At 35.4% G+C, this 24,527-nt stretch overlaps 2 protein-coding genes across 5 annotated transcripts in view; one reads left to right on the top strand and one right to left on the bottom strand.

Annotated features, from left to right (window-relative positions):
- Window positions 1-14,023, top strand: part of TRPV3 (transient receptor potential cation channel subfamily V member 3) — a 24,053-nt gene extending 10,030 nt beyond the window's left edge. The window contains exons 5-18 of one of the 2 annotated variants that reach the window (XM_064523187.1): window positions 702-859; window positions 1,616-1,792; window positions 1,995-2,135; window positions 2,584-2,864; window positions 4,065-4,241; window positions 5,337-5,495; window positions 5,978-6,079; window positions 6,645-6,718; window positions 7,862-8,027; window positions 8,535-8,601; window positions 8,985-9,256; window positions 10,089-10,201; window positions 10,883-10,953; window positions 13,133-14,023. In XM_064523187.1, the coding sequence (XP_064379257.1) occupies window positions 702-859; window positions 1,616-1,792; window positions 1,995-2,135; window positions 2,584-2,864; window positions 4,065-4,241; window positions 5,337-5,495; window positions 5,978-6,079; window positions 6,645-6,718; window positions 7,862-8,027; window positions 8,535-8,601; window positions 8,985-9,256; window positions 10,089-10,201; window positions 10,883-10,953; window positions 13,133-13,242 (2,068 nt within the window). In that variant the 3' untranslated portion in view covers window positions 13,243-14,023. Of the gene's footprint in view, window positions 1-701; window positions 860-1,615; window positions 1,793-1,994; window positions 2,136-2,583; window positions 2,865-4,064; window positions 4,242-5,336; window positions 5,496-5,977; window positions 6,080-6,644; window positions 6,719-7,861; window positions 8,028-8,534; window positions 8,602-8,984; window positions 9,257-10,088; window positions 10,202-10,882; window positions 10,954-11,833 lie in introns of both variants that reach the window. The other variant, XM_026101449.2, reaches the window with a different exon arrangement.
- ASPA (aspartoacylase) lies at window positions 13,963-24,527 on the bottom strand. 3 transcript variants are annotated; one of them, XM_026101446.2, is made up of 7 exons: window positions 24,423-24,527; window positions 22,340-22,602; window positions 19,621-19,816; window positions 18,367-18,460; window positions 17,488-17,595; window positions 16,000-16,109; window positions 13,963-15,450 (listed from the first exon to the last, which is right to left on the bottom strand). In XM_026101446.2, exons 1-7 carry the CDS (start codon window positions 24,483-24,485, stop codon window positions 15,262-15,264), a joined length of 1,023 nt encoding a protein of 340 aa, XP_025957231.1. In that variant the 5' UTR covers window positions 24,486-24,527; the 3' UTR covers window positions 13,963-15,261. The 3 variants fall into 3 exon arrangements, with proteins under 3 accessions (XP_025957231.1, XP_025957233.2, XP_025957232.1); XM_026101448.2 differs by having other exon boundaries at window positions 19,621-19,813; XM_026101447.2 differs by lacking the exon at window positions 24,423-24,527 and adding an exon at window positions 23,952-24,094.

Raw genomic sequence — 24,527 nt, 5'->3', positions numbered from 1 at the left:
GTATTGCCCTCTATTTCAGTCAGTATTAAGAAATATTTGTTAGCTTGATGGAATCAACAAAATGCACTCGCTTAACATTTCTGAGGGCTAATAATCTTGGTAGCCAATTTCACTCAGAAAGGAAGACATATAGCTAATGTTTGAACAGAAGCTTCCAAAGGAAATCAGCTCGGAGTATTTCTGGTGCGGGAGGTGAAGGGAGGAGATATTAAAGTCTTGTTCCAGAATAACGTATCACCAGGAAAGCTGTGTAAGATGATGTGAGGTTAAAACTTATCCTCTGCTGTGAGGGGGTGGCCACAGCTGGCATGCAGCATCAGGTCTGGGCACTGAAGATGGGTGTGGACAGATCAGAGAAGCAGAGAGAGCAGTAGCACTGAAGACACTGTAAAGAAAGGTGGAAAGAACTGAGTTCACTAGGATTACTTAGCTTTTGTATTAGAAGAATGTACAGACTGACAGAAATGCAAAAAAATCACGTGAAAAATATACACTTTTTATTAAAAAAGACTCTTAATTGCTTAAATGTAGAGAAATGGCTATCTGCAGAAACATTTTGAGATAAATGTCAGGAATATATATGGTAATGGGATAAGTATATGTAGTCTGGGGCAAGTAATTCTATTTCTTTCCTCTTCTCTTACATAGAAAATAAAACACAGTAAATTTAATTGGCTATTTCATTATTTGTCATAATTCAGTGCTAACCTATCACAAGGACTTGAGCAGACTAGTGCCCGGAAGAAGTTGAAAAAATATATATTTAGGGCAGTGTCTGAGGGGAATATAGAAGAATTGCAATGTCTGCTCACAGAGCTGAAGGAAAGATCGAACACATGTACGAACATGACTGTGCCAGGTAAGCTGTGGAGTTGCCTAAAGGAAGATCATTACCTCTTCTGGCAGCATACATACAGTCTAAAACTGGGACATATCTCTGTACACGAGCTACTTGCCTGTCAATATGAAGTCAACCGGTTGCAGTTTAATGTATGTCACATGTAAGCTTTCATTTAGAAATGAGAAAATATCCAATAAGCTACCTGCTCGCAGCCTCTGAGGCAACACTGGAGAGCATTTCTTTTCTGTTTGTGATACACCGAGGGTGTATCTGCGTCGTACTCCCACAGCCGTACCCGAGCTAGCCTTCTGCAGTGTGAGACTCAAAGCTGATGTGTCTGTTCAAACTGCAGCCAGTTTAATTGCAGCCAACAGTCAGTTTAATTGCAGTAACAGAACTTGCAATGTGTGTAGCCTGGAAGAACGGGCAGAGAAGTGAGGAAGAGCTATGCTCTTATGGCCTTTCTGCCAGGGAAACCTATGCTTAAAGAGGGCTTTGCATTTGTCTGGAGTTAACGGGGCAGTGGGATGTGAGAAAGAAACCTAGCCCGTTGTCTAACTTATTCACGAGTACCCACCTCTGAATATATTGTCTTGCCAACTAAGCATAACTCAAATACAGAGTGAATAGGATGGAATAATTATTTGCCAAATAGTTTATGCACATATGGGTGGAACCTGGGGGAAATATAATAAACAAAAGGTTGGAATTTCTCCATCCACTCAATAGATAATGAAGCCTACCATGATTTAATCTCAAAATTCACTCTTGCAGATTATCTGATGAAAAAACTCACAGCTTCAGATACTGGCAAAACTTGTTTGATGAAAGCGCTGCTGAACATCAGCCAAAACACAAATGAGATAGTGAATATGCTGTTATCCTTTGCAGAAGAAAATGGTATTTTGGAGAGGTTTATCAATGCAGCATACACAGAAGAGGCATATAAAGGTATTGATATTTGATACCAATTTCAGGTGTAGGGTCAAATGTACCATCCATAAATATAATAGTTTCCTCAAGCATTCTAATGATGGTTTACATTTTTAAACAATTTTTATTCAGTATTAATGGTGCTATCTGTTATGAAACATCAGTGTGCTTAATGCTGTACAGAGATCCAACATTTTAAATATCATGTCTGTTTTTTCAGGTCAGACAGCTCTGAATATTGCCATCGAAAGAAGACAATCTGAAATCACTCAGATCCTTATAGAAAAAGGAGCTGATGTCAATGCTCATGCTGAGGGTATTTTCTTTAATCCCAAGCATAAGCATGAAGGTTTTTATTTTGGTAAGTGGAAGTGCAATCTGTCTGGAAAAGTTGGGAAGGAACAACCAAACAATTAAGACACTATGGAAGAGGGGGCAAGTGCAGATCATTACTAAACCTACTTTAAGAAACTCGTGCACAAGATACAATAATGGCACAGTAGTTTTGTTTTTTAAAATTTAGTGTGAGTAGAAGTACCTTGCTGGAGTGCAATGTATTACAAACACTCAGAAATGATTGTAAAGCAATTACTTGTAAATAAAATGTAGCTAATTTGAATTCGAAGATTTTCCTCCAAATAATGTTTTCATGCAAATTAAGCTTTTCTATAAACCAAGAGCTGAATTCTATATAATCAATATATAACTGTGCCTTAACATATTAAGATGCTTAAAACAGTCACTCTTGTAATATGACTCGGGTGCTTGTAATAAACCATGAACACTTGTTATGTTTTGTAATTTTGTAGGTGAAACTGCACTGGCATTAGCTGCATGTACCAATCAACCAGATATAATTCAGCTATTAATGGACAATACCAAGACTAACATTACTTTTCAGGATTCCAGAGGAAACAATATCCTGCATGCACTAGTTACTGTGGCAGAAGACTTTAAAACCCAGAATGACTTTGTAATCAGAATGTATGATATGATTTTATTGAAAAGTAAAGATAGAAATTTGGAAACAGTGAAGAATAAGGACGGTTTGACACCACTACAATTAGCTGCAAAAACCGGGAAATTGGAGGTGGGTCTTATTTCAGTAATATCTAAGAGAAAGTAAATATGGTGAAGGAGTCTAGGCCAACTGTGTAATCAGACACTAGTGCTCTGATGTGTAGTTTTCTATGCTGGTTATGCTGTACTATGTATTAGTAGTATTTGGTGAGTCAGTTTTATTCAAAATGGAAGCAGATATTTCTATTGTGATGTTGCTTCTACTCCTCAAAGTTTTATCTAACAACCCCTCTGCTTTACTTAAAAACAACCTTGCAAACCTTTCTGTGTTACGGAGGGAGGTTCTGGAGAAAGAGGTGGATGCTCATTGTGTTAAATGCGCCCACAGTAACAAGAGACACAGGCAACATTTGCCTGGTACAAAACACTGTGCTTGGTGCAGGGGCTAGCGGCATCACCCCGTACCAAGTTGTACTTGTTTTTCTGTCCTGTGAACGTGGTGTTTCAGAGAGAACGGGCCTGACCCAGCCAAGGAGGGGTGTCCTCAGTACCGCGTGCTGCTTCGTGTAACCAAGAAGTGATTTGCTCACAGTACAAATCTCACTATCATGCTGAGTGACTGTTTTGGTATTTTGTGCTTCATTCCTGCTTCCTGCTGGGCGAAGAAATAAAAACACCTTCGCTGAGAGCTTAGCAATAGGAATGAAATCTACTTTCAACCTTTCTAAGTAGAACATGTAATTTGAACCAAGAATTTTAGCTTCTGAAAGCTGATATTGATAGTATGGCTTTACAGATTAAAATAAAATTTGCTTTTATGCAAATAGAACTTTTTTGCAGTATTTGGAATTTTGTGCTAGTATGTAAAAGGTGAAAAATAAATCTATTGTTCTGTTGCACTGCTATAGAATTTGGCCCTCAGAAATCAAGTGGTTGTATTGTGGTAAATAACTGAAGATGGGATAATTTAGAAAGTTATTAAGTTAACAGAAAATATAAATGTGAACATAAGGAAAATTGTGCTTTCATTTCTGAGGAAAATGTCTCTTTAACAGATGATCCAGAGGCATGAAAGATGCTGTGTTTTTCCCCAGGGATCTGTCACCTCTAACACCACTTACTCAATGGCAGAATTACAAGTACATTGAATTGCACCACTGTAGTAAATGTGATAGTTATAAAGTACAGGTTTTGGCAAAGATGTATGTGCTCTCTCCTTTCCCATGAAGAAGAATGCATCTGCTTACAGATGATTTTGTTAATGTTTTAGATCCTGAAATACATCCTCAGCAGAGAGATAAGAGATAAGCCTAACAGGAGCCTGTCAAGAAAATTCACAGACTGGGCTTATGGTCCTGTTCAGTCTTCCCTTTATGATCTGACAGAACTAGATACCACCGCAGACAATTCAGTACTGGAAATTATTGTCTATAATACGAATATTGGCGTAAGTTGCTTGTTATTAAAATCTATATATTCTCTAGCCGTACACTCATTTCAGGTGTGTTAGCCTATACATTTGATTGAAGAGCCTGTAAAACAGGAAACTATGTAACTTCTAGTTCTTGGTTTTATATTGGGAGCAAGATGAATTTTATACCTCTGTGGACTCTCAGATGTTAGCACATATGCATTCAGCTCCTGAAACTTTGGCTAGGCCTTTTGGGAGTGCCTTCTCTACATTTGGAGCATTAATTTGCTGTGCATAATAACGTGAGAATGGCCCAGCTGGTGAGACCAAAGCTAGTGTCTTGACTTCTTCGGTGGCCATTAGTGGCTGCCTAGGAAGGCACACGAGAACAGGGCAAACGGGCAGTGATGCCTCCCCAGAGCACTGCATCTGTCCCCAGATTGCACTCCACCGGCTTCCTGAGTCAGAGGTGGTGGGTTTTTTTATTCTGTGCCCTGATGAAATGCCTGTCGATGTTTAGCCCCTTAAAAGCCTGTGGACAGGAGTTCCCTGTCTCTGCTAATACCATGGTTGTTGCTGTGCTGCTGTTTCTTCTCATGGCACATAAAATGTTCTTAGGCTGTCAGCAAACCCTATTTTTTTTCCTGTTAATACAACTAATACAATTACTACCATTAACTGATACACTGTGCGCAGTTGATTTAAAAGAAATTGCTATTAAGAGTCAATACAGCCCTATAGTTGTGGCTTTACCTAAAACAGTTGCAAACTTTACCTAATGTATGTATCATAGGCATTTAAGCAGTACCTTATCACAGAATTTTAGTGTTTCAAAGCTAGAATTTGGCATTTGTTAAATACTGCAATGAAACTTTTGTAGGAGGCCGGACCAGAAGTTCACACTGCAGCTGTAGCTCACTCATGCTTTACTGGAGCATGGCAGGTTATCACAGTGTGAGCTGGAGCAGGCTGACTGTACTTTGCCAGGGGTCTGACATATATCCTTGAGCATAGATGTGTTTCTGGATCAACAGGGACAGATGCTGAATGAAACACACAAAATGCATGCCTGAAATTGTCTCGGTTTCCTTACAAGCGACAAGGTCAAATATTGCTTGCTTTCTTCTACAGAATCGTCACGAAATGCTGACTTTGGAGCCTCTGAATTCCCTTCTGAGAATGAAATGGAAGAAGTTTGCACGACACATGTTTTTTATGTCATGTTGCTTTTATTTCCTGTACAATGTAACACTAACATTAGTTTCCTACCACAGGCCTAATGAAGCTGAAGTGAGTACAACAACTTAAACACTCAACCAATTTCACTGTTTTAAAATGCAGTAATATTTCCTGATTCATATTTAACATGTTTGTGAATCGGAAAAACAAAACCAGATGTCAGCATATCTGACTGTAGTGAGACCAGGTTCTCCCACGTTAGATCCATGTATCTGGAAGGAAGGAGAGCAGTAATAGAGGAGATGATATTAAGTTGCTTTTGGAATGCTTTTGCAAAATGCAAATGGAATTAAGAGAGGTAGTTAAATTTCTGAAAGCATGAGAAGGGTTTTTTCTTTTGCTTAATTTCTAATGAACTGAGAAAGAAACTTCTGCTATTTCAAATATCCATGTTAAGGGTCTGATCCTGTAAATCCTCCATGAAGAAAACTTTGAATGAAATGGAAGAAATTGGGTACCCAGAGGGCTACATACGGGAGGCTTCCTACAGATACTGAACTCACTCTCTTGTCCATTTTGGACCTGTCTTGCAGGCTCCACCTTACCCACTAGCACTAACACGTGGCACGGGATGGCTGCAGTTATCAGGACAGGTGATGGTTATGTTAGGAGCAATATTTTTAGCTATAAAAGAGGTAAGACTTTTTAATAACAAATACATAACAAAATATGTAAAGAACTTCTCTGGATCTGTGAATGCATTGCTGATAACCTAGGCAACACATGGGCAATATCTTTGTCATTTTTATAATGTTTTGGGCACAATGCATCACCCGTTCTGAATGACCCTAGGTATATATCTGAATATAACGGTATTGCTCTGTGAAACAACTATGAGGACAAAGAGATTTAGTATTGGTTTTAAGGACACTGCTGAATTAAAACCTGCAACAGTAAAGACCAGGATATATTGTTTACCTTATTATAAGTAATTAAAAATAATTAGTAACTCCTTTTCAAAAGTTAATTATTAAATTATGCTAGAGATGACAAACTCACTCTCATGTTTTGCTTTGTAAACTTCTGTAAAAGTATTTTTGAAGTTACAGCACCAGGAAAAGATTTTTAATTTTAGAGGCTATCATATCAGTAGACAAACTTTTTAAAAGATCAACTTCAAATACATGATTTTGAAAAATAAGTTATGATCCCTGCTTTCTCATATTACTCTTTCTGTATTTTATGTATCTGTCTACCTAGAGTGTAGCCATCTTTCTGCTTAGGCCTTCAGACCTGCAGTCAATTCTCTCTGATGCGTGGTTCCACTTTGCATTGTAAGTGTGGCTTGCATATATTTTTATGTGTATATTGTGTATATAATACATAGCATCTGTTATCTACTCCATGGTCACAAAGAATGTACTCCTGTAGCAGATACTCACTCTTAAGAGATAAAACACCTAGAGAAGCTAAAGACTACTGTACTTGGGGGGAAAAAAAAAAACAAGCAGTCTGTACGTATTAACCCCCAGTATTGTTGTTGATCAGTGAAAACATTAGTGCATGTTATAGTGAAGTTCCATGTAAGATCACATCCATCCCTCTGAAAACTGTAATTTAAAGAAAAATTGAGTATAGAGTGAGCTGTATATTGAGAAAAGTGCTTAAAAAAAAACTGGTTAATAAACCAGATCTAGCTTCCAACTCCTCTTGGCTACTCCAGGAAGGAAAAATAGCATAAAGCTGGTTCAGCTGGCCTAGATACAATGTAGGTGATTCCTTCTCAGTCCTGGCAAAAGAAGTATTACCAGTGCTAGGTCTGCCCAGTTTGCTGTTGTACTTCAGTAATTTGATGCTTTGAAATGACCCTTTGGGGAAAAATGTTTATTCCTGTCTGGTAGGATTTAAGGCAGCCCTAAGGTTGAGCTAAATTACTCTGCATTTGGTCTGGCTCCTCCTGGTTGTTGGATCAAGGAAAAGAGAGATGGCTTAACTCTACCTTTCCTCCTGCTCCTTCTGCTGTGCCAAGATCAATCTTGCGCTGCCAAGAATCTGGCCCACATGCTATCACAGCACATCACGGGCTCTCTTAGCAGATAGCGTCTTCCTTGCGTTCATGGAAACTCTGTAATGACTTTAACAGCTTGTTGAACTAAAACGTTAATAATTGCTTCAAAGATACTGTTCAGAATTCCTAACCTCTCTTGTCAGCAAAATTTACATTGACCAGCTATTGTTGGGAGAATAGTTTAATGAAAGTAAACTTTAATAAGCATAACAGTATGTTAATATATCTACCTTTTCTGTATTCATCTGTTATTGTTAAATTATAGTAAAGTTCATAGGAGAGAATGGAATGAAATATGAAATTAGAAGCGAAGCATAAGAAGCAAAGAAGTCTTGTTTTCATATTTTTCGATTGTATTGTTGGTTTTGTGCTAATACGTTCCTTTTACATAATGTTTGTTTTTTAACAGTTTTATACAAGCTGTGCTTGTGATCTTCTCTGTCTTTTTGTACTTGTTTTCCTACAAAGAACACCTCGTGTGTCTTGTTTTGGCAATGGCCCTAGGATGGGCTAATATGCTCTATTTCACCAGAGGTTTCCAGTCCATGGGAATTTACAGTGTTATGATTCAAAAGGCAAGTATATTTTTTTACCTGCCTTGCTTGTTATGATGTTTACTTTATGTATATAATTCTAATCATGCATGTTCAGCAATTTAGACATATATTATAGTTCACATTGAAATTTCCTATTTTTAGTTTGTAGAATGCACTATATAATGCACTTCAATAGCAGAAACTAGCTTATTTCTTAAAATTAACATTGTATTAAATATGCCAGCAATTTGTGTTTTTTCATCCAATAGAGTTCTGCTGTTTAATTGCAGCATCCTCTGTGATGCCACTATTGTGCACAGTTATATTCACTCTTGGAAGTGCACAAGCATACCAGGCTGCCAGTCATGTCATATGAAAAATCAAACTTATATCTTCTCTAGATTTCTCACTGAGACTACAACCAGTTTGCTTAATGAAAACAATCTGATTTTGTAGTGTGTCCCACACCTGTACCCCTGCAGAACACATACCCATAAAACTAGTTCTCAGTTTTTATTTCTGATAAATATTTAATTTAATTTTCAGGTCATCCTTCAAGATGTAATAAAGTTTTTAGTTGTCTATATCGTGTTTTTGCTGGGATTTGGCGTAGGTAAATATTACTGGAGAAAAGCACTGATGCTCTGTGTGAGTAAAAATTCTGGCACTGTTATGAATAAAAACCCTATTGTCATGATGAGAGCTCATGTCAGGGTTTCTGCTGGATATTAAAAAGCCAAGTTTAGAGTTTTAAACTCTGTCTAGAGAATATCTGAACAGATAAGTAATTTGGCTCTTGTTCAATTGCCTGCAGTTTCATTTGGATGTGGGCTCTTTTTGCTTCATCTTGCTAATCCGTCATCTCGCTGCTGCTGTGCATGTTGCTGGGCAGCTATAGCTCTTTACCATGCAGTGCATTTTGATTTCTTTAGGATAAAATGCAATGTATGCATAAAGCATTATCGCGATCAAAATTCTCTCATGTTTTTTTCTCAGCTCTTGCTGCATTGATCGAAACTTGCCCAGGCAGCAGGGAATGCCATTCCAACAGCAGTCTGGGACCTGTTCTGATGGATCTTTTTAAGCTCACTCTAGGACTGGGAGATCTGGAGATCCATGAAAATTCAAAGTATCCTGTGCTGTTTCTTCTTCTCCTCATAACTTACGTCGTGTTGACTTTTGTTCTTCTCTTGAACATGCTTATTGCATTAATGGGAGAGACTGTGGAAGATATTTCTAAAGAGAGTGAGCACATTTGGAAACTCCAGGTCTGTTGGCAAGCTAGTTCGCTTAGTGGAGTAGAAATGCGTTGGCCAAAATCTTCTGAGCTGTACCTATGATCACTTACCACACTGATAGATGGGATTATGTATTAATTATGGGAGTCATCAAGAATTATATGGATGCAAATAATAGAAATTACTTGATTGTAGTATTGGGTTAACCTAATAACTCTGGAATTAACAGCTATTCTAAAGGTAACTTTGTGGCTCAGATTTTCAACCTCATGCGCAGTCACATACCTTTATGACATTCCCCTTGATATGTCACCAGGAAGATGTGTTTTATGATCTGCCCAGACAACTGCAACATATTGTGTTCTGCTACTCCTCCTCTTGAATTTGCACAATGCATGAGTTCGCTCCCGTTTCTCATACTCTACCTGAGTCTGGTCTCTTACCGAGGCTAGTCAGCTCAGAGCCCCAAGCTGCCAGTGAGGATGCAGTCAGAATTAGGATTGGCCGCTTTGTGTGGCTGGCAGCATCCTACTACAGGATATATATCCCTGTGGCAGAGCATTGCACGATGGTGTTAGAGTTAAAACCTAACACTGACTCTGGAGTAAGCTTTCTTGATTTGTCTCTGAGTGTGCCTCCTGCAGTGGGACTAACTAGAGGAAGCTGCAGACTTCCTACTTGCGTATGCCAAATAACAAGTGGTATGATATTTGCTGATGATGATGTCAGTGTAGGTTATGCATGGTGGATGGAGGCATGACATGTTATAATGGAACATGGAGCCTGCAAACTGTGTATGCTATGCAATCGGACAATTTTGAATATGGTTAGTCATACTTGTGTTAAATCTTGTTGTTAACAGAGAGCCCGGACCATTTTGGAATTTGAAAAATTCTTGCCAAAATCTTTGAAGAAAAGATTCCAACTGGGAGAACGGTGTAAAGTGGCTGAAAATGACACAAGGGTGTGTTTAAGGTAAAGCAAAGCTAGAATACGGTGCTACTGATTCTTCTTTGTATGTCTCTTCAAGGTTATTTCTGTTAAAAGCCTCTTCAGAACATTCTCTATAGCTATTTTCTGCTTTTAATGCTTAGATTTTTATATGAAGAAATAGTAAATATATTGTACAAAAATCCAATTAGGGTCTTTCAGCTGTGATCAACAGTTAAAAAAAAGGGAAAAGGCATAGCTTTTTATGTAGACGATTAACTTTCTTGGCAGAAAACAGGTTTTCTTCAACTTCATGTATGTTTTTAATGTATGAGTACTAAGTCTTTGCCAGTAGATGTTACTTCATTGTAATCTCCTTTAAATGTTAGTTTAAAAGAGATTATCTTTGTAATTGATTGTTAATTGATGTGATTAGCATACTGAAAAAATGTTACTCTGCTGTTTTATGAAAAATACTCATGTGTAATGTTAATTTCAAGCTTGTGCTCATAATGCCTGAAATTATTAAATAGTCTGAGCGTTATTCTCCTCTACATACAGTACATAATACTGCAAAAGACAGTCATCCTTTTTAGTACTAGTAAAGCAGGTATTGATGGTAAGCCATGACAATTCCAAGAAGGAATGAAGAAAAAAGGGGAAGTGTAGCTAAGTAGCTGGAAGATAATGCATGCTAATAACACACTTTATATACAATATAAACAGAATTAACGAAGTGAAATGGACCGAGTGGAAAACACATGTTTCATTTATTAATGAAGATCCAGGGCCAACAGGTACTGCTGAATTTTACACCACCATGTTTGTGAAACTGCTTTTTTTAAATGCTGTAATATTTTTATATTCTTTAAAATATAAACTTTCATAATCTGGATCCTCAGCCACTCTCTTTACTGCTAGGGAAACTGGTGGCTAATATGGTAGGGGCATAAACTTATTTTTAAAGATCTGGAGAGGGTTGGTCACTAATTCTTATTAGTTATGTTGTGGCACCAAAACATCATGGTTTTTACCTTTTCTTTATTCATTTTTCTCTAAGCAGTTATGCTTGATCCAAGAGTTACATTCTCTTACAGCATTTGAATGGTATAAGGCTGAATAACTTTTCAAGAGATGGAAAACACTAAATTGTCATAAACTACTTTGCTTTACTCCTTGCATAGTCATATATATCATTGCAAAATTTGGCAAGAAGTCACACTGACCCTATCCAATAGTTTGCTGTGAATGGTGTGCCCTAGAAGATTTGTTTACATCTTGTGATACTTATTGGATAACAAATTGCCCCTTGAGAATGTTAACCAGGAAATTCAAGATACCCATCTGCTGACATTGTTGAAAGTGTAATACAGAAATGACTGAACTTTGAGATATCAGATGCCCTTCTGGCAGCCAGCCTCAGAGTTTACCATAGAGGCATATGAGGATCAGAGAGATTAGTTTAGGATTTGTTCTTTAGTCAATTAGTACATACGATTCTTAGTAGAATGATCTTAGTAATAGCCAAAAGGGACAGACAGAAAAGCTTCTGTATAAGATATGGTAGTAAACTGACAATTCACTGTTTAAATAAATGCATGTATTTTTTTTAATTTGATCTTGCATGTACACAGTTTCTACCATATCCTGTTTTGTTTATAATGCATTTTTTTGCAGATCCAAGTAAAGTTCAAGATAATTCAAGAAGTAATAGCAAAAACACCCTGAATACATTTGATGAAATGGATGATTTGCCTGAAACTTCTGTTTAGTTGCACACTGTTTCTGTTTAGTTGCACATCAGTATAAGGAGCTGATGTCGAAATCTTTGTTGATATTTTGGACAGCTGTAACCAGCTGTAACACAAACTTTCAGTGACATGATCTGATAACTTTAACCCATCAAATCAGAGCAGCTAAGCTGAAATAAAGTGGACAATTTCACTGGTTCAGTTTTGAGCCTCTTGGGGAAAAAAAAAACATTGTCCAAGTTTGCGTGACACTACTCAAACTTGGCTCTAGACTTTGTACTGCTTACAAAAGAGTCAAATATGAGATATTTCTTCCTTTTGTGGAAAATTAAGGTCTTTGATCTAGTCCACTGTCTTTTGTTTTGGAATCTTTAACTCATGAGGGACATTATGCTGAACAAAAGTTCTTGTTATGGAGAAAAAGGCATTTCAATTTTGAATACTACCAAATGAAGTTGTTGTTTTGAAATGTTTGGAATGTATTTGAAGCTTTCATATTGACTGTCAGTGTTACTGGGGGCTTGATCTAGCAAGCTGAAGAAAGCCTCAAGTGAAAAGCCACCCTCTTCAATTCTTATTAGCTTTGCCTGATCTGTTTTTTTGTTTATAATGCCTAGGGTGTAATGAGTTTTACTGCTTTTTATTCTGGAGGATATATATATATGCCTTGCTGTACAATAATAGGGCAGAAACATAATTCATTTAATGGAGAGTACTTCTGAGTTGGTTCAAATCACAGTGACTTTAAATTTCCTGTTACTACTTGGATTTTCCATGCTGTTACATCTTCTTGCATAAAAAAAGCTTCACATTTGAAGTTCTTCAGGTTTAAGTAAATTAACTTCTACATTCAACTACTTCACAAAAATTGGAAGTCAGTATTTTTTCCCCAAAGAATCAAAATAAGTTAAATGCAGACCTTTAAAAACTTTTTTTTATTCAGAGGACTGTGTAATGCATTTCTGTAGCACTTTTTATTTCATTATCTGTGATGATCTAGGACTATGAATTATATTTTTAGTTTTCTATTTTATTTGTGTATGTATAAAAAGAAATATTTGTGTTCTACGGACTTTCAGTATTCAGTTAATACAGTATGTGTCTTAACTGTCATGAGTTTTTATCTAATACATTGATTTGGTGCCTGTTTTAAAGGTGCTATTTAGAAAACAGCTAAATTCTGTTCTATGTTTGAATGACAATGATTTGCATTGGATTCTTATAGTTAATCCTAAAGTGGGCAAAATGATCCAAAAGACTGTCTCGCCACAAAAGGGAGCAAGGATGAACTCTCCAGCAGAGAGGATAGTGCAAAGCTATTTGCAGGAATGGTAAACGTGGTTCTCGCTACGACCTGGTCTTCTCTAGATGGTGTATCCTGTGTTCCCTACTGTGAATGGCCCTGAGGGACAGGGTCAAAGTGAAATCTTTCATTCAGTAACTTTTTTAGAGGGGATGGGAATCTGAGGGCAAGAACAGTCATGAGTATCAGTATACCAGTATAATATCTAAGCATTGTTTGGTCATCTTAGGGTATGTGAATATGAGAAGAAAAATTGTCTTCTGGGAATCTTTAATCTCTGCTGGTTAATTTTGCATTGAAACTGCTAACAAAGAGTACTGCTTTAGGGCCATGCAGTTCTGTTTGGATTCTTTTGAATGCCAGTTTTTGTACCAAAAATACCTCTTCACATATACTCAGGAACCAGAATAAACTAGCTTGCACTGTACTCCATGTTGCTATGGATAGACTTCTCATTTAAAACAAGTTCAGATGTCTCTGTGCTATATTGAGGTTGCTATGTAGGCATAGCCATAAAATAGAGAAGGCAAAACAAATGCAAGGAACTTGCTGTGGTGATGTCCAGGTACGAAAGTGTGTGATAAAACTGAGGAAGGAGCTGGGGGATTGTTTCTAGAAGTTCCTCACTGAGAAAATACTTTGTGTTTGTGGCCACAGAGCCTTGCCAGATCATGCAAAACAGCTGTTTCCTATCTTGTATGATTGTTGAGGCTCTGATCAAGAACTCTATGAACGACTACAACAGATCGGTCTGAATTTTTTATACAGTATTTATTTAAATATAAAGAAATAAAACATGTAATTCAATAAACATCTCATTCTGCCCTGTGTTTTTATTTTATTGCCATGTCATCAGAACTGCAGAAAGCAAGGAAAAAAGGCTTTTGACTGAGTAGTGAATAAGGAACACATCACTTTCCAAATGATATAATTTGGGGGTTTTCTGGACAAAGAACCTTTTAGTAAATAGCTAATTATTGTATGCTTTCAGAATTTATGTGAAGTTTTTAATGTTTTCTCTGTCCCTGATAATTGTCAAATATGTTAGAACAACTTGAGAAAGTTAATTAAATCCCCATTTTCTTCTTCTTGTCAGTCACTCTGAAAGTCAGGCTTTGTTTCTACAAATACAGAACAAGTTAGTCTCAAAATTCTGAGAAGTCTCCAGATATAGAATACTTCTTAATTTCCATTCTGAAATGCCTGCATATGATCTGTGCGTTGCTCTTCATCAAAATCCAGACAATTTTACCTCATCCTGCCACCTTCTTTAAAAGCTTTTGGTGTACAACAGTTGATCAATATTGTATTTGGAAAATGGTCCAAGCAGTAGGTGGATGCAGCTAAAAAAGTTATAAAGATATGAACAACTCTTGTCTCCATTGCAATAGAGATAGCCTTGGAAAAGGATAAACACATTTTTCATAAATTATAATACTGCTCCAGTATGTTTCTAAGTACTGGATACTTTCTAAACTCAAAAATATCTGTCTTTAAAGATAAATCAGAAACAGCTTGTATTAATCTCACAATACTCTGTTTTAACAGGTATTTTATCCCAGCTTATTTCCTTTGTGTAACACCATGTATGGGTTATCTGAGGAATTATTTTCAAGAATCATCCCATCTTTAAAGTGTTGGTTATCTTAGGTTTGGTTTGGGGTTATAAAGTAAAAACTCTGTGTTCTTTTTTTTTAATACAAGATAATTTGGGGAATACGCATGTTTATATGTGACTCTGAAAGAAGTTTTATAGCTACTAATCCATATATGTGGATTTTATATAGTATGAATTAGCAAACTACCTAAAAATAGTATTTATTCTTTGTATCTATAGTAATCTATTAGAATGGGTAAACAGTAGTCATAATTCACATTATGACAGTAGTTTTGGTCTTAAAAGTGCTCAGCAATGTTAATTAAATTACTATTTTAAATTAGATTCTGCATTTATTTATTCCGTAAGTTACTACTGTCTGAAACTCAACTTCACAGAGGAGAAATAGACGCTTTGTATATAAAATCTGTAATCAGCTTTTAAGTGTTCTGGTCTAAGATCTGATACATTCTGCAGTGAGTTTTACTTTGACTGTTTTTACAAAAGCTTGATTCTTTTCATAATATGCAGCTTCATTAATAAATGTCGGATAGACAGTACTGTCCCCTTTATATGCAATTACTTCTCCATCAAGAGTCAAAAATAGAGGATCGCCTTTGTTCAGTGGCTGCCAATCTTGATCCTTAGAGAAAGAAAATAAATAGAATATATTTATTTACAAGTTTTTGTAACTTTCATGTGATTTCTAAGCTTATGCTCTTAAGTTACATTCTCTGCAGTTTATGGCAAAAGCTTTTAAAAGAATTCCTTTTCATCTTCACTACTTATGTTTGGTTTCTGGCCCTGGTTTTCAGGCTTCTACAGAGTTCACTGGTAAAGGTGAGCTGAAAGGAAATTGTTTATGTTCACAATTGATTAAAAACAGACCTTCATTTCAGAATCTAAAATTAGATTTACCTTTCAGAATATGAGATGTCTTTCTAGATACCATCTTTTCCTTTCAGTTTTGGGTTCAAAATTGGTTTTTGGTTCAGAGAATCCCAAGTTGGTTACTGAAATACTGTATAACCTTAGTGATACAACCTGCTAGATGGAGAGCCTAAAATATTCAGTAAATCCATTGGCAATATTGTCATTTTCAGTATCTTATTTGCTATTAAAAATATACTATAACACAACCAGCACATGAATACTTACATATTGTTTCAGATGGAATTATTATAGAATTTACCTGCAGTTTAGGGTGAATAATAGCAGTAATTTCATCATTTTTATTCCTGGGGTAATCTACTTCCTCCATTATTTTGTAAACCTCAACTGTACATGGTGGAAATTCTTTTCCTAGAAAGAATAAATGTAAATTAAGACTGAAATGACCAACTGCCTGTCAAAAAGAGCATTGCATTACTTATTCTCTTTAGAATGACTTAAGTCACAAGGCTGTAACTCATCAAAGTTTATATTAGTGATTAGCTCAGGTATCATAAATGGTCAGGTCCAGATTTTAGTCCCCTGAAAGCCAAATTGCAGAAAGAGGATCCAGTTGTGTACTGTTGCATACAGAGCCCTGATCTCAATTTGATCAGTAGTGCTGAAATGTGATCTTCCAGTCAGTTCTGTATACTTAATTTCCTCATCTACAAAATATATCTTCTTAATGTAATACCTTTGGTAGTGTTGCTAACATGGAATGGTATCAGTGCTATCGAATCTTTGCCATTTCAGCACAATAATGGCAATCCTGACAACTATTTTCTTTTCCTTCTGCTTCCAAAAAAAAAATCCTCCTGACAAAATGTACTCAGAAGCAACCTTCAGCACCCATTTTTCTCAGTATGTATTTTATATTGTACAGAGGTTATAATAAAATCTTACAAAATTTCTCAATTTGAGATTTTCATGCCTTCTGTGCATGGTTATTAAACACTCCTTTCTTAATATTAATTTATGTATATAGTGTTCTCAGTGTACATACTACTATACAAATACTGCTAACTATTATTTCAGATTTGCAAAGCTACTTTAAGATCAAGGTTCAGAATACTTACTGAATCTTCAGAAAGGGGAAATAGCCTTAAAGCCATCCTAAGGAGCTATATAGGAGTTCTTCTGACCTGAAACTAATGTGTAGGTGGTATACAGAATGTATGAAAGTATTAATGGAAAATTTCTGACTTAAGTATCCTAGGACTGCAATTAGCCAGCAAAGACTAGAGCAACCCTGAGACTAACTCAGCTCTGAAATATGTACCCACCACTTAACATGCTGTTAGGGGATAAGTACCCTTTATTGATTAAAGCTATTATGGAACTGATGGAACTTTTACCAATATTAGCAAAAAGGATGCATTTTTGTCATTTATCTTTGGTACTATTGAAACTAATACAGTATGTTTTGCAAATTCTTAGTTCATGAATAATAGCTTACAACTGGTAAATAAAAGATCACTTATGGTCACAGATAGCTACTGGCTTAAAATCCCTGTAAAGGGTAGTACAAGTAAAATACACCTACGTACAGGTAAATTGTCAGTACTCAGTAATTCAAAATAATGAGACACTGAGTTCATTCACCTTTTTAGTAATAATCCCTTTCCCCAAAAATTTAACTGTTGAAGTGTAAAATGTTGTAGCCTGATCTATTAAAAAAAAAAAAATTCTCTTGCAATAATCTACTGACATGACACATGGGAATTTATTCTTGCAATACTTACTCTACCTTTATTGAAAAGGTGCACAAAATCAAGACCATGTTTGACAGTCTTCCTCATTTTCTCCAAAATATCAGCTCTAACAACACCATGTGGTTGCGGACCCACCTCCACGCCTGTTTACAAATGAGGGAAATTATTGATATAGCTACCACATATGACATGCTTAGAATAAACAGCAGAAATACATAATTCTTTGTTTTATGTTTAAGATGAATTTTATAGTACAAAAGTATGTGATTGTGTAAAGCAAGCAGGAAATATAGCTCACTAGTCAGTATCAAAGAACTGTATACACATTTTTGGATGTGCTACTAGGGTAAGAGGAAAGTGTCACAATATATGTTCTCTTATTCTTTTCCCTCCTTTCCATGCTACCCTTTACAGAACTCATTATTTAAAACAAAAGGCAAAATAATGTGTTTTTTTGGTCTATGGTTATGGTTTGATTCCATAAATGGAAAAGTTAACTACTTCTATCCAGAACATCATTTCCCCCTTCCTTTATCACATCAGTTATCTTCCTTTTCTTGGCTAGCAAACCGCATTTCATCCACGGCTTATTTAGAGGAAGTAAACTTTTTTTCTTCCTGAAACTGATATTTCTTCATTATCTTCAAATATTATAAATATTTTCTGAAAACAGTGGGTTAACTGAACTTACGAAATTCCATCAGGCTTCTGTATTTTGTAAGGCAAACAAAAATGAGTGCTTTTTAGAAAGAAGACATAATCATGTATGTTTTATTTAGTAAATACATTGCCAAACAAATATTTACTACTATCAGACCATTCTGTGTAATGTAATGAAATAAACAGATACGGAGACAGGTGTGTCTTTAATCATTTCTGGTGGGTTAAAAATGGTCTTTAATTTTCATATTTACCAACAAGATGTTTTGCTACAGAGCGAGTTGTTGCATATTTCAAGGTTGGATGTTCAATCAGCAAAATAGGACAGCGTTCTGGAGCCAAAGCGTTCTGTGAAGATTGTTTAAAAATGTCTTTGTTATGCAAATATTTTTAAATGTTGTGCTACAAAAGATTACTGATGCAGAAGTGATTTACACAATGTCTTCAATATGTTGCCTTTATTTCACGGCCCTCAAAGAAATAGGACATCTTTAGAAAACAAACAAAGCTGTATTTGTTGGTCTCCTTTCCATTAGCTCATGCCAGGCATGCTCCACTGAACTTTGCTGTCTGCTAATATAAATGAACACAGTTCTAGTCTTAGATTGCTAACAGGAAAAAAAACGCTACTCATCAATGTTTCAAAACAGAATCAAAATGGTATAAAGCAGATTTCAAATATTTTTCATGTTAAATTTAAGCATTAGTTGTGAACTAACCCTTTTTTTTCCAACTTGTTTTAACATAGAGTCCTACTTTGGATCTTTTTCCTCATTGCTGCCTACCACTGCTTTGTTGGATATCAGTCTTCATATAATTTCAACCATAAGCTGTCTGTATCTTCAAATGTTTTATAAAGACTTAAATAGGATACAGGTAACAAGAAAAAATCAGATGTTGTATATCTTGTTTCTAAAAGAAGAAATTTTAAAAAATCTGTTCCGTTGGCTTAATCTCGATGTCATCAGTCACTGTCTAAATCACCAATAGCTTCAACCAGAGTACACTTAAGCCAGCACTTTTGAAAGCCCCACTCTACCAGTACTTATCAGCTTCAGGAATAGCAAAATCAAACAACTTTCAAAGACATGCTACTATTCCTATGAATACTGATCAAGGGAACATTTGCCATCACCTAATTCCATTATTTTTTTCCATGTCTTTAATTCATAAAATTAATGTTTTAACTATTCAGTATCTGTGACCCAAATTTTTCCAAGTTCCTGACAGAACAGTGTAAAAGCAGGTTCAATTACATTTATTTTCATGTATGTTATTTGAGGCATTGCTCTTAGCCCACCAGTTATTAATACATGAAGATTAAGAGAGTTCAAATCTGAACTGATACTAAAATGAAATTCTTAATTATCTCTGATATTAATAACCTGTCCTATGAATAGTTAAACAGTTTTGCAGAAAAAAGTGTATTTAAAGAAGCTACAAAGTAATATACAGTAATACAATATTACAAATAATCTATTTTAATAGTTCATTTAAATTAATTTTACCTTGATATAATGAGACATTTGAATTGTAAAGTCATCCCTGGAGTCTTCAAGAATAAGAGTACAACCCATGTTAGAAGTGGTGTTGTGAAGGTCAAAAATAAGGTCATAGGCATCATCACTACCTTTTGGACCAAATATATGATTGATTTCCTGAGCCCTTCTCACTTCATATGGAATATCTTCCACCACTGTTCTGCTGTTAATATTAGTACAAAGAAATTAGCAAACTCAGTCTATGGCTTTACAGTCAACAAAAATACATATAGCCTTTTGTTTTTACTTTAATTCCATATTTGACTGGAATTAAAATCTATTTAATTACCAATCTTTTAAAAGTTGAGGAATTTGTGCTTGAACAAAGCAAGTATGACTCTTAATATAAAATGGGTCTTATTATTATGTATCTTGTTCAAAGGGTATTAAGAATTTTTTAATCTGATCTTAGCTGGAGAATTATTTACTTTGCTTTTATTTCTTTACATTGACTTCTAGTCCGTACAGCCCAGAATTTCTCTATATGCAGAAAACTAACTCAAAATTTGTTGACAACTTAAAGCCACTTCCAAGATTAGATCTAGCTCCTACTGAAGATAATCATTCGGAGCATGGTTCATGCCCTTTCATCTTGGACCTCAGCTGCAAAGTCTTTTACAGCTTGCTTCTGATCAGGCTTTTACAATCTATTATTTGGAGCCTTCTTGACCCACAAAGCTCATAGCTTTGTGAGGTAGCTCATCTTGCTACCTCACATCTGTTCATCCAAGATTTTGATATTTTTAATCATAAGTGACTAGGACTATACTACACTTAAAGAATGGTCTTAGCCTAAGGAAAGGTCTAAGATCTTCTGTTTCCTGTCTGTATTGGGGGCCTACAGGCAATTCATGTACGACACAAAGATATCTTACTTACATTAACAGCGTACAAAATTACTGTAGGTTCAGGCTTGTTCCGCATAGACAGCAAACCTGTTTTTGATGATAGACTTGGGATACCACCCATATGCAACACAGAAACACCTATTATCTTTTGGGCTAAATCAAGCTTTCTTTCTTACTACAGCTCAAGCTTTATAAGACTTTATTAATTTCAAAGAAATAATGGTATTAAGTTGCATAAAGAAATGTTTGTTAGATATTAACAAAAAACCTTACTAACTGCAAGTATATTTACACATCAGAAGTTGCTGAGGAAAATTATGAGATCACCATTGCTGAAGTTTTCTAAGAATCGGCAAGGCACAATCTATTAGGAATGGTTGCCTTGAATTGATCTAGTGGTGGGACAAGAGATGGTTAAGAATTTTTATGTGACCACTCAAGCTCCTTTTCTATTTTTATGATTCTGTATATAACATATTCTACCTTTGTATTCTTTGGTTCTGCCTTTGAAATTAAAGGTTTCTTCCAATAAGACTCTTACAGTCATCTTATTAAAGCCAATGCGACATCCACCATTACTTTCAGTAGTATCATGATTTCATTCTCTTTTTCTTATTTTGTAAAATCACTTGTAATCTTGAAGAGCCTATAGTTGGAGGGGTCAGGTGAAAGTCTTTCAAAAATACTCACTAATGCTGCAAAAGGACTGGGCAATGGAAAAGAATTAACTAAGAAACGTTAGTAAAGATTGCACAAAAATGAAAACAACCCACAGGTGTCTTAACATAATATTTACTCAAGCCTTTTATGTTCAAAACAGCTGAAAACAAACAAACCCACCCTTTTCGTATATATTTATCCTAAGTATTTCATATATGTTTATCCTAAGTAAGCAGTTAAAAGAACGGCCTAAGCATTTGTCACATTTCTTAAAAAGTCTGTTTACCTTATATATAATAACTAACAACAAAATTCTCTGTAAGATAAAAAGTCAGATGAAGAGGCATGGATGCACTGTAAAAAGAATCATGCTTATAAAATATATGTGATATATATATTTCCTTCACTGATATTCAGCTTTAAGACCTTTCTGATGTATTATTATGTCTTTAGCCTGAAACTATATCAAGTATAAAAACATTTGGTTCATACAGCAAAGTACACATCTGGAATAACTTCCGCAAAGGCAGAATAACATAAAATCCCATTAAAAATGTAAAATATATTTCTCAAATATGAATAGGTGGATTCATGTCAATTTTCTTATTATAGACTGTATTCCTTCTTTAAAATAATGTGTCGGTTTATGTATTATTTTGCCATAGTACACATATTTCTAACTTAGCTAATTTCAAGATTTCATGTTTTATTATATATAACAGAAATTAAATATACTTCCCCAAGTGCATGCCAGTTTTATTCTTTTTTCAGATGCTTAGCAATATGTTTCTATTTAAATGGCTTTGTGTTTCCACATCCGCTACCTTCCTGCAAATATAATTGTATTCAGAAGAGATCCAAAGCTGAATTGCACAACTCAGAAAAGCAACAATACTTTAAGTTTACACAAATATAGCTAATCTAATCCTGATTTAAAATACAATGTTTAAGATTTATGTGTTGGTTTCAGACTCCTTGTACTAACAGGTTTTTTTTTAAATGAATCTGTTACATTCAGGCAATTTGTTATTTTTGGGTTAAAGGTCAATAATTTCAGTTATGTGACTCCACAGATAAAATAGTAGTGGAACTTGTGTTAACATTTTAATCTAGAAGGGAAGCTCCTGACAATTTTAAAAGCAGAAAATTAAAACAACACAAAGAACAGCTATTCTTACCCAAGATTATCAGGGTCAAAAACACGGTTCAGATCACAGTCAATGTATCTAGTACATTTCTTCACAGCTCTTGGGTTGCTTATAAATGGTTTCACTTCCACTCCTGTTCTTTGAATCTCAGCTCCATACTCTTGCCAGTGCTTGACCAAATATATCCCTGATAACTCATTACCATGAGTTCCTCCAAAGATAGCGACCTTTCTTACCGGAGGTTTATGAACAACAGTACGGGAAGTCATGCTATTCAGCAGCTTTAAGAATTGCTGAAGGCAAAACAGAAAATAATGATAAAGTAAAACTTTTGTTTTCAAGTAAAAATTCTTTAAATGTTTTGTAACAGGAACTTCTTTAAGCCTGTTTAGGTCAGATGTGAATGAAAGTGTATTAACATTTCTGGAACAGTTTTAGGTTCCCGTTGCAACTGGGGGAGTTGCTAAACTGACACTCCTCCCTCTAAAGGCTCCCTCCCCTTTATTTACCATATTTAGTAGTATCTCCAAGTCTGTTAGTGGTCCTGTCATACAGTTCAAAAGTTAACTTCTTCAGGCAATCTCCATTAATATATGAAATATAGGTAAATAATGTACTAATGAAGAAAGTATGAACAGACTTTTCTAATGTATGCTTTAAAACAATATTCACTTAAACGTCTGATAGTTTTGCATTTCAAACTAGGTGTAACAAGTATATTCATGTATTTTTAAACTGTGTACACATTACAGTACACAAGAGCAGAATGATTTAAACTGAGCAAAGCCGGTAAATATGAATCATATCTTGGCTTGAGATCAACACATAATGATGAAACATCAAGTACTTCCATCTATAAAACAAGAACAGCTGAGTTCCTCAAAACGTGTTGTTGCTTGTATGACCCTTTTGTTTGTTTGTTTTATAGTATCTGAAGAACAGTGATTGAAAGGAATATTAACTAAAATTAAAGTGCAATTTATCCACAATTTATTTAGTATTCTTTGCTATAGTTCTGTATTGGGATCTGCTAACAGACCTTTGTGACGTTGAAACAACTTGGTGATGACTCTTCTAATTTCTGTTATCCCCTTATAGAAAAAGGAAATAGATATAGACCACAATGGAACAAGAGTTGTGCTCTCTTCCCCCAAAACTCAGTCAACAAACCTGACTTCTTCCAGTTCTAAAAGTGTTCAGATAGGTTTACTCAAAGGAAACTTAAGCTAAACAGCAGCCAGAACTTCCATTACCCTCCTACAAACTGATGCTGATCTCGCCTTCCATGTACAGTCCAGCTTCAGTCTTGAGCTCCTTGAGTGCATGACAATAAACACTTTCATTCCCAAATGCTTTACTATAGAGGGCTAAAACTTTTCAAATAAAAGGTCTCAGTAACAAACAGTAAGCTTTACCACTATACATAACAGAAGTACTTTGAATCAGTGTCCAGCACAGAACATAAATATAAAAATACTGCATTTAAAGGAATAAAATAGTGTTTATTAAAACTGAATTCCTTTTTATTAAGATTATACTCCAGTGATTGAGGAGAAGATTTGGCTAGTATCCAGGAGAGGTTTCGTAATCCCAGACTGATAGGTTATAGGTATACAAAAAGAAAGCTAAACACAGTACTTACACGTCTAGATAAATTCTGCCGTGAGCGTACTTCCTACAAAAGTTATTCTCTGCATGTCAGCTTATGCATACAGATTTGCTGAACCTTATAGTGAGTTAATACTGTGTTTACTTTGTCAGCTGTATTACTCCTGTACTTGTTGTTGTTAGATATGCAATCATAGTAAGTAATTTATTAAACAAAGCAATAAAGTTGTATTTTACAATGCTGGACAGTTTGTACTGTCCTTTGACCCTCTTCTCTTTAGTGATGGTGCCAAAACTGCTATTTACACGCCGCCTGAAAAAATGACTCACACTTTGAATCTTGGTTTGTTGAATTTAAACAGCACAGCACTTTGAAGAGTAAATGGGAAAATGCAAATATGCACTGCTAGTAAATATAGTGTGTCTTTCATTTCTGATGGTATTGTAATGGTTATAATTCCTTGCAAAAGGTTGAATGAAATACAGAGATCGTCTATGCACTTACCTCATTTAATATGCAAGAAGTATGTCTCCTAAGAAGAGCTTTCTTAGGACAGATACAGTGCATTTCCAAACACGAGTTTAGGCACTAAAGCCATGGAAGCCTCTT

This window comes from Dromaius novaehollandiae, chromosome 19 (genome assembly GCF_036370855.1).
Source record: "Dromaius novaehollandiae isolate bDroNov1 chromosome 19, bDroNov1.hap1, whole genome shotgun sequence".
NCBI lineage: Eukaryota > Metazoa > Chordata > Aves > Casuariiformes > Dromaiidae > Dromaius > Dromaius novaehollandiae.
Note: the sequence above shows the minus strand (reverse complement) of the source record. Positions and strands in the feature narration are given on the sequence as shown.

Bases quoted from the DNA above. Each gene is read 5' to 3' on its own strand.
- ASPA (XM_026101446.2), bottom strand. From the start codon at position 24,485: ATGCACTGTATCTGTCCTAAGAAAGCTCTTCTTAGGAGACATACTTCT. The intron at 18,461-19,620 runs GTAAAATTAATT...CAATCTTCACAG, and splicing joins AAATGTCTCATTATATCAAG to AACGCTTTGGCTCCAGAACG. The intron at 16,110-17,487 runs GTAGAGTAAGTA...TATTCTTTCTAG, and splicing joins TGTGCACCTTTTCAATAAAG to GAAAAGAATTTCCACCATGT.